The sequence below is a fragment of the Sturnira hondurensis genome, unplaced genomic scaffold (assembly GCF_014824575.4).
Source record: "Sturnira hondurensis isolate 20B ecotype Veracruz unplaced genomic scaffold, ASM1482457v3 Scaffold0005329, whole genome shotgun sequence".
Taxonomy (NCBI): domain Eukaryota; kingdom Metazoa; phylum Chordata; class Mammalia; order Chiroptera; family Phyllostomidae; genus Sturnira; species Sturnira hondurensis.
The window spans coordinates 11,664,094-11,679,718 of record NW_028077960.1 but is presented as its reverse complement, the minus strand read 5'-3'; the positions used below and the strand labels follow the sequence as shown (position 1 = coordinate 11,679,718).

The window sequence follows — 15,625 nt, the reverse complement described above, 5'->3', positions numbered from 1 at the left end:
TCCTTGCGCCTGCGCAGCAGCGCCGTCAGGAGGCTGGGAACTGGGGGCTGGGGGACTGGAGGCGGAGGTCTGGCTGAGTCTTACCCGGTAATGAGAAGCAACGCGTCCCGCGGTCCTGGCTCCTTGGGTCCTATCCAATCGGGTCTGGGCGCCACTGCTGTGGCTCCCGCCGCGGTGGGTGCGATGGAGACCGTGCCGGAGCCCAGCACTCACGCCAGAGGGGGTCGAGAGAGCCGGCGGTTCTAGTAGATGTGTCCTCGACGGCAGCCCGGGCTCTCCATGAGCAAGCGACGGCGGCGACGGGGACGGCGGCACCGGCGGCTTTCGGTCCCCGGGGAGGTACGAGGAGTCGGCTTCTTGGTGCAGAGGCTGTGGTGTGTGGGAATGCCTTCCGCGGCCCAGTTTTCTAGCTAATCGCCCGCAGTCCTGTGCGGTTTGCGGGGCCACTACCCGGGAGCTAACAGGGGCGTCCAGCGGCGTCCAGCCTTGGTGCACCGGCTTCTGGTCCCCGCGTTGCGGAGCCAGTGCTTGGTGCCAGGCCTTCCAGGGTGTGGCGGGCCGGGGGCTTGGTGGGTGTGGCTGGGGTTCGGAGGGGCTCAGCAGGGTGCCCACCGCGCGCCTAGTGAGTCCCCGCCGGAAGCCCAGTGCTGCTTGGGGGAGGGGGGGGCTCGTGGCCATTTTTCAGATTATTTTGGAACGCTGATTTCAGAGGGGCCCTTTAGGACGCCCAGGCTGCTAGGGCGTCCAGCAGTCAGTGCCTTTGGCAAATGGGCTGGCTCTCATGACTAAAGTAGAGTACAAATTGTCACCCATGAAAATGACGGGGGGGGGGGGCGACAAAAAGGTGGTGTTTTTCAAGGAAATAAAAGGTCGGGGAGTTGAGCAGGTTTATTCAAACTGCAGGGCCTGTTGGGGCAGGAAAATAAAGACAGCCGAATAACTCCTACAGGATTTTTAATACAGTGCCTAACGAACAATCTTAGAAGGTGTGGCGAAAACAAGGCAGGTTTAAATAAAGCTCTTTGTAGCTGTTTCTACATCTTTTAAAGTAATTTTTAGTAGTTTCTTTGGGACAAATCACCACGTTAATGCGAATACTAGATTGTGTCTTCTAGTTCTTCCACTACTCTACCCCCCCTTTTTTTTTTACATATATACATGTAAAATTGTAGTTTAATTCTTTTAGAGTATAACTTGATTTATAGTGCTGTAGTTATTATTCATCCGGTCATGTCCAAAAGATAATTGGGAAAAAACCAGTGGAGACTTACGATTTCTTTTCAATGAAATATTTAGGAATCTGAACTCAAGCTCTTGATTTTATGACCTTGCTACAAAGTTCTTTATATTCAGCATAAATAAAGTTATTTTTATTTTTTACGTATTTGAATGCCTTACGAATTTTTTCTTTCAAATCTGCGCCAGAGATGTGTTAGTTCTTAATAAGCAACTGAGCGTTTTCCTAGGTTCCAAATTTGCCACGCCCTCTTATTCCTAATTGGTTGACTAGAACCAACCTGTTACTATATATAAACATCTATACTTCAGACTAAATATAGTGTTGAACATTTTAGCGTGCAGATTATCTTTCTTCAAGCCAAAAATACTGTTGATGTGTTTAATATATCGTGGAACTGAATTTTTAGTCTGCTAGTATTGCAAAATCAGTTTGAACTAAATTTCTTGTGCAAATAAAACATAGGTTTGCAGTACTGAGTGTTGGATTCATGTTATGCTTGGGAGGGTGTGGAACTACAAAAGATGGTCAAAATAAGACACCTCAGTCACTTCTCTTTCTAACTTCCCTTTTCTTCATAAAAAATACTCGTATACTTTTCCATAAAAGTACCACATTGAAAAACACTGTGATGCTTTTTGGACATTATTTTTTTGGTCCCAAGTAAAGCAGTTTCTCAGTTATTTCATTAGAACCTTATTCTTTAATTTTTTTAAATGTTGCTTTACATAACGTACATATGACATGAATATGTTTATTAGAATACTGTCAGTAACTTTAAAAAACAAGATACTTAGCTATCCTCAAAGTTAGGGAAAGGATAGGTGCTGATTTAAATAGGGAGGACACCTCAGCAAATTCTCCAAAACATGCAGAGAAGGGATTCAGGATACTTTTCAAGATATGAATCAGATGTCAAGGCATGGCTTCTGTAATTCAAATTGTATTGGGTTGGCCACAAAGTCTATATGGTTTTTTTTTTCCATAAAAGAAAAGACACATTTCTCATTTTCACCAACTTTATTGATTTGGATATTTTGAGTCTGTTGTCTATCTCCTGTGTGGTATAATGTTGATTGTTCTCAATTAATGTCTCAATCTGATTGCTATCAACTTCAACTGGTCTACTCGACCGTGGAGCATCATCTATTGAGAAATGTCTAGCACGAAAATTTGCCAACCACTTTTGACACGTTCGAACAATCACTACACCTCCTCCATACACTACACAGATGTTTTGCATTTCATTTGTATATTTACCTTTCTTGAAATAATAAAGCATAATGTGCCAGAAATGTTGCTTATTTTCTTGCAGCTTTAATATTAAAATGGCTACACAAAAATTCACCAATTTTTATAAGTTTTTATAAACACACACTGATCTGACAGCTGTTACAATACAATCTAACAAAAATGTTTCAAATGAAGTTAAAGATAACTAAGTACTACTAGAGCCATCTTACAGGGAAAAAAACAATGACATATTTGGCCAATTCAGTAAAATATCTAGCATGGTCCTAAATTGTAAGTAAAAATCCCAGCATTCATAGAAATTATTTTTGTATTAGCTATGCTACTATTTAGTTAAGTTCTCATGATTACTCTATTTATGTTATCTTTCAAAGATAATTGGTCATTATTCTATAGCCCACATAAGGATTTCCTTGCAATGTATTCATTTTATAAGCGAAACTACATATATTAATAAGAAAATAGCGCTTGTATATTAAAGGGTGGTAGGAAGAGGTTTACATTAGGAAGGCACACAGCCAAATTTAGATTGTGTCTTTAGCTTTACTTTCATTTAAGTTTTTTTGTTACAGGGTTTTCCTATAGCACAGATAAAATCTGTGGTATGATTAATATAAACTATCAAATGGCTATTCTTTACCTCAAAAAAGGGTTGCAGCTTACATAGTTTTTCCAAAGACCATGCATATGGCCCCCCAAATAACTAGAATTGTTTTAAACAATTTTATCATATTGGGAGGCCATTTAACCAAATTGAATTGAAGTCTTTAGATAGCTTTATTTCCATTAAAAGATAACATGTAGTCACATGCATGTTCTATTTTAACTTTTAAAATACAGGATGAAGACACTGTTTGAAGAGATCAAAGCATCAATTAAAAATAACTATAACCAAGATCGCTCATTTTGGAGGCCCGTTCTTCCTTGGGGAGGTGTTTTCACTATCAAAGCTGGCCGCAAAGCAGTGTCCTGTACCCCGCTCTACGTGGAAATAAGACTGAAAAATACCTGCACCATAGATGGATTCTTAATGTTACTCTATGTCATTCTCCATGAAAATGAAAATTTTCCCAGAGAACTCTCTCTTCATTTAGGTAGAGAGTTTATAGACTGTTTTCTTTATTTAATGGACACCTATAGTTTTACAACTGTGAAGCTACTTTGGATTTGGGACAAGATGGAAAAACAGCAATATAAATCTGAAGTTTATAAAGCTTCATTAATAATTGATTTGTTTGGGAATGAACATGATAATTTTACAAAAAATCTTGAAAATCTCATGTCTACCATACAAGAGAGTTACTGTTCCAACTGGCGATGCCCAACTCGCGTGCAGGAAGATCAGCAGCGCACCATTAATATAAAGTAAGTTGCTGTAAAGTCTGCTTTATGTTCTCTGAAGTCTGTTTTGTCACTTTTAGCAGAAATAATATGCTTTTTAAATTAAGTGCGATAAATATAAATCTGTATATATAATCAAAGTACTTCTTATAGTACAAGATTATGTGTAATTACTTCCACATCAGTCAACCGCACAAATTAAAGACTCTTCAATAGGTCCCATGACAGAAACATACAAACATCTTAGAATTTACTTTAAAAAACCAACTATTTCTCTTGCAAAAAAATGAACTATGAACACTTTCAGAAACATACAAACATCTTAGAATTTACTTTAAAAAACCAACTATTTCTCTTGCAAAAAAATGAACACTATTCAGAGTGCAAAACATGTTGCTTTTGTCTTGAATTTACTAATGTGACTAGATAATTCCAATGTCACAAATGTAACCTCTTGAAGAACACTACCCAATACATGTTTCCAACATGTTTCACCCTTTAAATAGATCTCTGGTGGGTGAGATCTACATGAACAAGAAGGAAAATACTCCTACATGTTATGACCAGGGCTTAGTTATAGACAGTAATCACAAACTTGGAATCCTAATAATACCTGGAGAAGATGTGGCTATAAGGAGCATTTTCGCTGACTAAGAAAGATGCTGGTGTCCTGCTAAGTATTTTTGAGTTTCAGAGAGAAGCCAGTCCTCCAAGTTGGTGAGTGACAGGGAGGAAGGCCCAAATGGCAAGGCCTGGTAGATAGAGTATGGGGAAACATTGAAGCCCGGAAGGGGACAAGTGCTGGAAAAAGGATAATGGCCAGCCGGGGCGGGGGGAACCAGGACAGAAGTGCAGACCTAAATGCATTGTTTTCAGAAAGTGTGTTTGGCCCCATGGTCCAGAAAAACAGCCTAAATTGTTCTCTTTGGGAGGTATATATTCCATACCCTAACTTATTAAATTCACATTTTCTTATAGCATATTTACCTCTAATATTGTAACATCATGATACTTATGAAAAGCTGAAGGTATTATTTTTAGACTCTAACAATTAATGTCTCTCTTTTTTTGAAATACACTTTTTCCATTTCCTTGTATTGCTGATATGAGGATGTTGATTTTGAAATCCATCAGGCAAAAAAGTTCTATTGTTCTAAATCATAATGGATTAAAAAGCATTTCAGAAATTTGTCTTTTTTTAAACTAACTTTAATTTGCATATGTTTTGGAACTATAATGAAGTATTTCTATTTTATTGATACTAATATTTTATGCTTTTCTTAATAAAATATTATCATACTCTGTATAACTTTTTTAAGCTTTTGCCTGTTTTTTTAATCCTGTATTTAAAACGACTTCTGAAATGTGTAGGAAAAAAATTTTAACCAATCAGGTAACTGAGGCCAACAGTGGCTGCAACTTAGTCTGTCAACTTGAGTAACCAGTTGCTTCTCTGATTCTGGGTCCTACTTTCTTCCCCCTAGAACCAGAACCCTTTCTATTGAATCCTCTGAGGGAAAAAGTTTTTAAAAGATTTTATTTATTTTTTTTAGAGAGAAGGGAAGGGCAGGAAAAGGGGACAGAATCATCTGTTAGCTGCCTCTCACAGGTCCCCAACCAAGGACCTAGCCTGCAACCCAGGCATGTGCCCTGGCCAGGAGTCAAACTGGTGATCTTTTAGTTCACGACCTCCTGCTCAACCCACCAAGCCACACCAGCTGATTCTGGTGGAAATTGTTTTAAAGTAACAACAACTGCATATTTCAATTTATAGAGAGATTTAATGTTTTTTGGAAAGCTTCATACATTGACATTTATTAAATTTATCTGGTGGAAAATTTTTTAAAGTAACAACAACTGCATATTTCAGTTTATAGAAAGATTTAATGTTTCTTGGAAAGCTTCATACATTGACATTTATTAAATTTATCCAGTTTTTGTACTATCTATAAGACAAAGGTAAATAACAGAAGTTATACTTTTACTTGGTTTGCTAATCATGAATCGACCTGTAAATTTTGTAATCCTAATAATATATTTACCTGTAAAATGTTGAAGCAGTTTTATGTGCTTTTGCAATTGTTGTAGTCCTCCCCAAGAAACTCCACATGGAAACTTGATACGACTGGCTGTGGATGAGTTATTCTGTTCCAAGATTGAACTATGCGAAGAACGTGGGTGAGTACATAATAGTCATTTAAGGTGAAAGTATTCTGCATTGTTTATAAAGAAACCTGGACTGACATGTTCTTTGATGTTAAAGGAAGTCTAACTTTTTTTTTTATCTTAACACCTTGTAGTTTCCTATACTATCTTATGCTGCATTGTCACTATCAAATAGAATATAATATAGTTAATTGACAAATACAAAGCAAATGCCTTTTCTTTTTTCCCCCACTGCTGAGTACGTACAATAAAACCTTTGTTAACCAGAACCCAATTAATCGGGACCCTCAGTTAACTGGATTTTTTCTGCACTCCTCATTTGGGAGAAAGAGGTAAATTACAACCAAAAAACTTAACATAGTGTAAAGAAAAAGAAATCCAAAGGAGCAGAAAGAATATATTCATCCCAATGTCTTAATTTCTCTATCTACAGAAGGATGATCTTAGAGCTAATTACAAAAAGAGAGAATAAAATATGTTCAGTTAATTTGTACTTAAGTTCAGAAAGTGAACTAATATATTTTAGAGATAAATACTGAAACAAAATGATTTTTCTGTTAACTTAGTTTAGTCAATTAATATTCGTTAACCAAAATACAGTACCACGAGCATTGAGGTTAATCAAGATTTTACTGTATTTATTGTGTTCTGATTCATATGCTTAATACTTGAGGCTGCTAATAAAACAGAATTTGCTTCATCCTATGGGAAATGGAAGCAATTTGGGAATTTTATCCAGTCAAAGAGGCCTGTAAGAATTATATTATTCCCTTCTCTGCCATTATTTCCCTTTGAAACCATCTTATATAAAGAAAAATGTATCTAAAAATAAAAGCTACTCACTTTTGTAAGCCTAGATAAAATGGCTAGCTTTTCCTGGAGTTTTAAAAATATCATTTATTGTATGTAGAATCTCAGAGTTTATAAACTTCTGGGAATAGATATACAAGGGTGGGCAAAAGTAGGCTTACAGTTGTAATACAAATAATACAATAATTCATAAATAATACAATAATAAACTTTGTGTTACACCTACTTTTGCCCATCCCATGTAAGATACTAATATAGCCACACTATTACCAATACCTAAAATAGGTAATTATGCTTATTATGACACGAAGTAATAAAGACAACCCAAAAGTGATCAGAGACAGCTTTATTCCAAGTTTAATAAAGTTTATGTATTTCAATTTTAGGTGTGATGGTTTAAGAGAATTCTCCCAACGAGTTTTCTGCCATGGGGCACCTCCTTTTGTTGTCTTAAATATGCAGCATTGGAAATCGGAAGATCTGGCATATGTACCCTATCACTTGGATTTATCTGATCACAAGTAGGTGTTCTTTGTTTGTTTCACAAAACTAGTAAAAGTAAATGTGTTTTATATTTTTCTGCTATTCTATTATGATTTTGCCCAGCCCTTAAGGAAATATTATTGAAAAGATCATAGCTATCTGTAAATTTGTGTACCTTAGATAAGTTCAGAACCTATATGGGAAATTAGTCTCTGGCATTGTGCGTGGTGCTCAGGTGCTTGGATTATGGAGTAGGAAGAATTGGGTTCAAATCAGCCCCACTTAGGCCAGTAACGTAACCAGTTTAACTCATCAGTTTTCTTATCTCTAAAACAGAGATGACAGGTTATATCTGGTGCCATTACTGTGAGAATTTTCTTTACGATTTTATTTGTTTGTTTGTTTGTTTGTTTGTTTTTAAAGAGGGGGAAGGGAGAGAGAGAGGGAGGGAAACATCAGTGTGTGGTTGCCCCTTGTGCACCACCTACTGGGGACCTGGACCACAACCCAGTCAGGAAACCGAACAGGCAATCCTTTGTTTCACAGGCCAGCACTCAATGCACCTGAACCACACCAGTCAGGGCTACTGTGAGAGTTTAATGAAATAGCACATGAAAAATGTTTAGGATAGTACCTATACATAGTAATACTGGCCATTGTATTTCAAGTCAAAAGTACTATGTAATATGAAGTCATCATTTAAAAATAAAATGCTGCTGTCATCATTACAGATAAAAATACCTGCATATAAATTAGGACATTACAACATTCTTTTAACTTTTTGCTTTAAAAGTTTTTTTGGCCCTGGCTGGTGTAGCTCAGTGGATTGAGCATGGGCCTGCGAACCACAAGATCGTGGTTCGATTCCCAGTCAGGGCACATGCCTGGGTTGCAGGCCAGTTCTAGCAGGGGACTCATGAGAGGCAACCATACATTGATATTTCTCTCCTTCTCTCCTTCCTTTCCCCTCTAAAGATAAATAAATAAACCTTTAAAAAAAACCTGAGTATATACTTTCTCTTTAAAAAACAGGGTTTTTGTATGTTTTATTTAATAGAACCATACAAGTTATGAATTAAGGTACATTTTTAATTCTTAAATTATATCAATTTAAAACATTCTTAAACATTTTATTTCAAATTACCAATTATAGTACATTACTTTTATAGGTGAATATGTTTTTTAGGGAATAGACTGTAAGCAATCTCAATTTTTACTCCCTATTTAAGAATTTGAGGAATGTTTACCTTGAGAACAAAATATATTTTCTGCATTGTCATTAAATTTACAGATATTTGTTGGAAGGTGCCACATTATTTAACAAAGAGGAACATCATTATTCTGCAGCTTTCCAGATTGATGGACATTGGATGCACTATGATGGCCTCAGAAATGTGAATTTAATTTTGCTAAATAAACCGCCAGAGTTTCTTCTGTTGTCATCATTGGTTTATATTCGAGCAACAGAAAAATAAATATAGGCTGATGCTAAATTTAATTGTTTTCCCTCTTGCCCATGCTCCCCAAGATGAAGGGCTTTTATTTTGTATATACTTGGTATCCAAGGAAATAGTTCAACTATACTAGTTTCAGAATTGTATTTTCCAGTGTTTAGCCCCAGGTAAATGTTTTATATAGAGAATCTATGCAAGAATGTTTGTATTTCTTTTTTCTATATCCAGGTTTATTTTTATACAAGCATATTTTATGTTGAAATGAAATGTATCTTTGTATTTTTTATTTATATGTACCTCAAAGATTTTTTGCAATTCTGTCCATGAATCTAAGAAAACACTTGTCATTTGAATTCTCCACTTTGAGGGGCAAGGGGTATATCCAAATAAAGTGTGGGTAGAAGTCAGTGTTTCTGTTTCTATAAATTTCACAGTTCAAAATGTGTCTGACACTATTTCTTTGCCCTACCTCACTCTAATCCAAAGTGCATTACTGGACCTAGTATGTATTTGAATGTACAAGTTGTAGACAGCTTAGTCTATTGTACCTGTGGTTTTGCCTAATTTCCCTGAAGCAGTTTTTAAAAATTTTTGGTGAGAATGTTTTCTGGGCTTGAATGATTTCTTTATAATGGCAGATTTCTTTAACCACACTTGCCGAAGTATTATAAACCTGCCAGAGGATCTTAAATATGAATTAAGTTCCTAAGCCTAATTAGAATTATTGTAAAAAATAATTATATAACTAATCTAAGCAATTATCTCATAATTAAATGTCATGGAACTTCTCCAATAAAAATGTATTTTGCACATAAGACAAATATAAAAACTTAGGCAACTGGATGTTTACAAATGTTGGATTAATAGTAGAAATGTATTTTAAATATATACTTAAAAGAACATGGGTACTTGGAAGTATTTTTCTAGTAAGTCATATTGGCACAGGAAGAAAAACAGATTTTTCAAGTAACATCTGCTGGCTCCTTTATAAGCAGTATATTGGTAGTTTGAGACTTTGATTTGCAATAGAAATCACTAGAATTGTAAAGATAACAGAACATTGTGTTTCTCTTCAAAGACCCTAAGGTCTCTCTCTCTCTCTTGAAATTTAAAGAGAAAAACATTAAATCATATTCTTAAGGGAAAATACATTTTGAAGTTTATTACAATTTTTTTAGTGTTTACATTTCATTAAACAGTCCACCTTAGGTTTTGGGTTGAGATTGAGCACACTATGTTTGGAAATTTCTACATGATAACCCAGGTCACTGCCATATACCAAATTGCTAGGTTTAATTCAGTAGATTGTCTTATATTTGCAGGGTGCCGTGTTGAGAGAACATACTGAAGAATGTATAGATGTGAGCAAAGCGTTGCTGAAAATGCCTCACTTTGAGCAAATACTATGAAAATTCCTTTTTTACATGAGATAAAAAGTAGTGATTTATTTTACAAAAATAAATTCACCCCAGGGTTTATTTAAATAGTTCCCCGCATGTATTTAAATAGGATCTGATTCACAGTAAACTTTTCTGGGGGCTCTATTGCATGAATCAAAGTATAGAAAAACACAAATTCTAGCTTATATGTAAATGGTATCATTAACAAAATTATGCCTACTGCAGATTTACTTTTCTAGAATTTGCACTTTAATTGGAATGATACTAGTTTATCACAAAACAATCACCTACCTCACAGGGTTGTTGTGAGGATTTAGATGTTTGTTAAAATCTTGACTACCTTGAACATGCTAATAAACATTTTTTTCTACCTCTTTCATGTACAGGCAAGTCTCCCAAATTCTCTTGCAAATGAAATTCTTGGATTTTTTAAAATTAGGCAGTAACTCATATCAGCAATGGATTTAATGTGTACTGAAATTTAAGTATGTCTTCTAGACCCAAGATAGTGGGGTTTAAGGATAATAGGTACTTTATTTTTATTGTGGTGTTTGGTTGGTAGAAAGAAGAAATTATTCCCTGCTTACCAAATAATAGAAAAGCGGTAAAAAACAATGAACTAGATTGTCTGCAAAATGAGAAGGGGAGGGTACCGAAAATTCTTTAACCTTAAACACTCTTAGAGAAATTGTACAGGTGGGCAGTGGTATGAAGGAATAATCAACATGCCTCAAATCATAACTATACCTATGGGGAAAGCAAAAAATGATTTTAAAACCATAGCCTTAGAGGAGGATAAAGAATAAATACAGCAAATTTAGGAAGAATGTCCAACTTACTTTTCTTCTTCAAAAGAAATCTCCCCCCCACCCCCCCAGCTTAGCAAGGGATCTTACTTAGGTTTACCCCTTCAGGATGGCTTTTCACTATTAATTATTAGAGTTGATTTAGTATGTGAGGCCTTCTCACTGGATCTGATCCAATCAGGAAAAAAAAAAGAAAGATAACTGACTTCAGGCAGGCTTCGCACGCTTACTACAGTGAATTTTATGTTCTATTTCATGCTTAGAGTATGAGCAAACAAACTATATGTAAGCAGTTAACTACTATGACAAAAAGCTGTACTTGTTAAGTATGTCAACTGTTTATAATTAAATGAGTTAATGACAATTATTTGAAAATAATTGTAATGCACTGTAAGTAAGGGTAAGCAGTTCACATAAAAGTGACTGAAATAAGTAGCAAACTACAGCCAAACTAAACATACCAGGGGGCAAAAGTAGGCTTACAGTTCATAGTACAGTAATAACAGCTGTAAAACTACTTTTGCCCCACTATATTCTCGTCTTTGTTAATGCTCTAACATTTAAAATCAGCATCAAATTCTGCATAAAAAGCTAAACCCACAAAGCTTTTGAAGTGCATCTTAATTATGTGTTACTAACAGGTTCTAACCCACCCAGATGGTGCAGGTTTCACTATCTGGTCACTGGACAACTGTTAACTTCAAATGTAATTTGATCCCAGGGAAAACATAACCTTTTACTCTATTTTTGGGATATTGAAGAAGAAGTTAATGGAGAGTCTCTGGAACTAGATTGTTTCTTTATATGCTGCTATGTGGGGGAAACTTTGTGCACAAGTGCCCCCATCAGCCATGGATGAAAATGAAACTACCAAGACATGATCTGCTTGGGGAGGAGAGGTGGTCAGTCTCTCAAAGGAGAAGGACCAAGAACCCCTTCCTCAACAGCTTTTATTAGGTTCACAATACAAAGGAATACAGGTAAAGCTCATCAATCAGTGTCAGGCGGCAAGGATCAAACAGTAGATAACATTTCAAAGAAATCTGAGGGCTTAGTCTGAGTCAGTGTGTGTCAGGTAAGGGGGTTGCAGAAACTTTGGGAGACATACTCATTTCCTGCTGGTACCCTTATATGAATGAAAGCATTCTTAGCAAGGCAGGCTTCACAGGACTTTGTGAATTCTTTCTTATGCTCGATCACTCTGGAACCCGCTCTAGCAGGCAAAGGGCTGCACTGCCCTCCCTGTCATAGGTTTTTTAGGCTTAAGTGGATTAGAGTCAGGAAGTGCTTTTCCCAAATGGAAATGGGGACTCAGGCTGTGTCAGAATAGCCGGGGAGCAAGTCACCCCCTCTTTGCTGCAGCCCCTGAAGTCCTTCCTCGGGGGCCTCCCAAGTGATTGTGTCCGGCTTAGGTTGCCCCCCCTCTGAGGGGTCTTATCCGTCTCTGACTAACCAACCAAGCATTGGAGGCAGAAGATGAAGCAGAAGCAGCACTGCTGCCAGAGATAAGCTTTGTCTCCTTAGTGGCTCACAGTCTGGAGGTCACTCACTCAGCCTTATCCATGATGGGTGGTTACAACTCCTGAAACCAGGCAGAGGGGTTTCCCACACTGCTGTCTACCTGAGGAGGTATTTTAGGTTATTTACCCACAATGAGCAGTCAGTTTTATAGTCCATCCATTGTTTTCTCAATGAGTTCTGCAAGCTGTCAAGAGGAAAATCTTGTGAGCTTCTGTGGCAGGGACCTAAAAAATGAACTGGAGTAGGAACTTGGGGAGCAAAGGAGCTGTGTAGACGAGTTAACTATGGTAGTATTAGAAATCTGTAACTTGGTCACTTCTCTGTTTTCCCTTTGAGTTGTATAGCTTTATTTTTTAAACATGATTATAAAAGTGCATTTAAGTCAGTAAAAAATCAGTAAATCCAAATAAAAAATGTTAAGAAAATGATCATCCATGATTTCTCCCCAGTATGGCTCACTCATACTGAAGAGGACCAAGAATCAATGAGTTGGGGCTTTGAAATAAGAGATGTGTCCCCCGGGGTTTGACATAGTGGTGACAGAAATAGTCAGCATGAGGAAACAGAGAGGGAAGTGAGTGAACAAAACTGCTGTGGCCCCCGGTTCAGGCATTTCTTTATACCTGGACACTTGGCTTCAGAAGCTTTTATCTTCTCAAGCTTTCAAGAATTCATTATTTTATAGTTATTATTCCTTTATGTTCTACCTACATCTCAGAACTAGTATTCCAGGTGCCAGAGTTGGAAGCAAGACCCTGTGGTATACATTGTCCCCAAAAGCATACAACAAAATCGACTTTGTTTCCCTGTTAACCTAACAGCGGAGGAATTGAAGATTAAAATACACTGAGCATGATTAGCTTGCCTTAAGGGTAGAGTAGGAAAAGCTATCTGAGCAAGCTTGTGATGAGTAGGAAAGTAGACATCTCTGCACATTCAACGTATGGAAATTTTAGGACAGAGGGAAAGGAGAGGAGTAGAGACGATGGCAGGAAATAAGAGCTGATCTGTGCTCAGACCGAGAAGCCACCAGATTAAGGCTTGGGAAAATGGCTGACTGGAAAAATTTTTACCCAGCCAAGCTAAGCTTGATTTGGGGGCTACAAGCCAAAATAAATTAACATCAGACATACTTTCTCTGCAGTGTTCACTTACTACATACCTACTATCTACTACCTGGTAGTTGAACTAGATGTAATTTCTGCCCTGAAGGTATACGTGTTTAGAAAAGGGGCAAGATGAGTAGCCTGATGACTACAGAGGTAAGTTCTATGGCAGGGTGAGCACGTGGGGCTTTGAGAGTACAGGGGAAGAGCAGATCGGCACACATCTGTTGTGAGGTCTTTAAGCTTTTCACAATTACGGCCTAGCATTCCTGCAGAAGGTCTGGGAGGAAAGATTGTCTAGTTTGTGACTTCAAGGACAATTGTCAAGTCCTACTGCCTCTACCTCTACCCACAAAGCCTAATGACCTTTAATATCTATTAGAAAGTTATAAACCCTAAAATTATAAAAGAATTTTCAAACACTATCAAATTTACAAAGAAATTTGTTGTAGCTAAAGTAATTCACAAGAATTAATCTAAAATACTTTCTATTTTTAATAAGAGGGAAGAGACTTGAGAGGAAAGCGAGGGGGTCATTGGGATGGGTCCTCCTTAAATATTTAGTGAGTCCTGGCCAGTGTGGGTTGGTGTTTGGAGACATCCTCCCACACACAGGAGGGCGAGGGGTTCATTCTAGTCAGGGCATGTGCCTGGGTTTCAGGCTCAATCCTGGGTTGGGCTATGTGGGAGGCAGCTGGTTGATCACATTTTCTCTCTCATGCACTGGAGCTCGCTCTCTCTCTCTCTCATAAACAAACATTTAAAAAAAATTTTTTTTAAGCCCTGGCTGGTGTGGCTCAGTGGATTTAGTGCCAGCCTGCAAACCAAAAGATGCCTGACTCAACTCCCAGTCAGGGCACATGCCTGGGCTGCGGGCCACTTTCCAGTAGGGGGCGTGACAGAATCTGATGTTTCTCTCCTTCTTTCCCCTTCTTCTCTCCAGAAATAAATAAATAAATAAAATCATTTAAAAACTTTTTTTAAATACTTGGAGAATATGTTGACTGGACTTGGTGGAGGGACAGGACTGGATTTCCAGCTCTTTTTTTTAAAGATTTTATTTATTTATCTTTAGAGGGGAAGGGAAGGAGAAAGGGAGAGAAATATCAATGTATGGTTGCCTCTTGTGCATCCCCTGCTGGAAATTGGCCTGCAACCCAGGGATGTGCCCTGGGAATCAAACCTCTATCCTTTGTTTGCAGGCCCACGCTCAATCCACTGAAGTACACCAGCCAGGGCCAACTCTTTTTTTTTACATTTTTTTTTATTGTTCAAGTACAGTTTTCTGCCGTTTTCCCCCACCCTTTCCCACCACCCCAGTCCTTCCAGCTCCCTCCCCTGTCTCCACTCCTCCTTATTATTGTCCATGTGTCCTTTATACTTGTTCCTGTAAATCCTTCACCCTTTTCCTCCATTATCCCCTCCCCTCTTCCCTCTGGTCACTGTCAGCCTGTTCTCAATTTCAATGTCTTTGACTATATTTTGCTTGCTTGTTCCTTTTGTTAGTTTCCTGTTAATGGTAAGACTATATGGTTTTTGTTTTTCACCACCTGGCTTATTTCACTCAGCATAATGCTTTCCATTTCCATCCATACTATCGTAAAAAAGTAGGAGATTCTTCTTCCTGTTGCGTAGTATTCCATTGTGTAAATGTACCATAGTTTTTGGATCCATTTATTTACTGATGGGCACTTAGGTTGCCTCCAGCATTTGGCTATTGTAAATTGTGCTGCTATGAACATCGGGGTGCATAGGTTCTTTTGGATTGTTGTTTCAGGGTTCTTAAGATATAATCCTAGCAGTGGAATTGCCAGGTCAAAAGGCAGTTCCATTTTTAGTTTTCTGAGAAAATTCTATACTGTTTTCCATAGTGGTTGCACCAGTCTGCAATCCCACCCTTTTCTGTGCATTAGGGTTCTCTTTCCTTCACAAACTTTCCAACAAGTTTGTTGCTTTGTTTATGATGGCCATTCTCAATGGTGTGAAGTGGTATCTCATTGTGGTTTTAATTTGCATCTCTCTGATGGCTAGTGATACTGAGCATCTTTTC

At 37.6% G+C, this 15,625-nt stretch overlaps 1 protein-coding gene across 2 annotated transcripts; it reads left to right on the top strand.

Annotated features, from left to right (window-relative positions):
- Positions 1–13,692, top strand: DORIP1 (dopamine receptor interacting protein 1). Of its 2 annotated transcripts, none has more exons than XM_037047216.1 (5): positions 1–339; positions 3,329–3,853; positions 5,918–6,007; positions 7,192–7,326; positions 13,614–13,692. In XM_037047216.1, the coding sequence occupies exons 2-5, from the start codon at positions 3,330–3,332 to the stop codon at positions 13,654–13,656; spliced, it is 792 nt and encodes a 263-aa protein (XP_036903111.1). In that variant the 5' UTR covers positions 1–339; position 3,329; the 3' UTR covers positions 13,657–13,692. The 2 variants fall into 2 exon arrangements, with proteins under 2 accessions (XP_036903111.1, XP_036903110.1); XM_037047215.1 differs by lacking the exon at positions 13,614–13,692 and adding an exon at positions 8,580–10,525 and having other exon boundaries at positions 3–339.
- Positions 13,693–15,625: the final 1,933 nt, after the last annotated feature.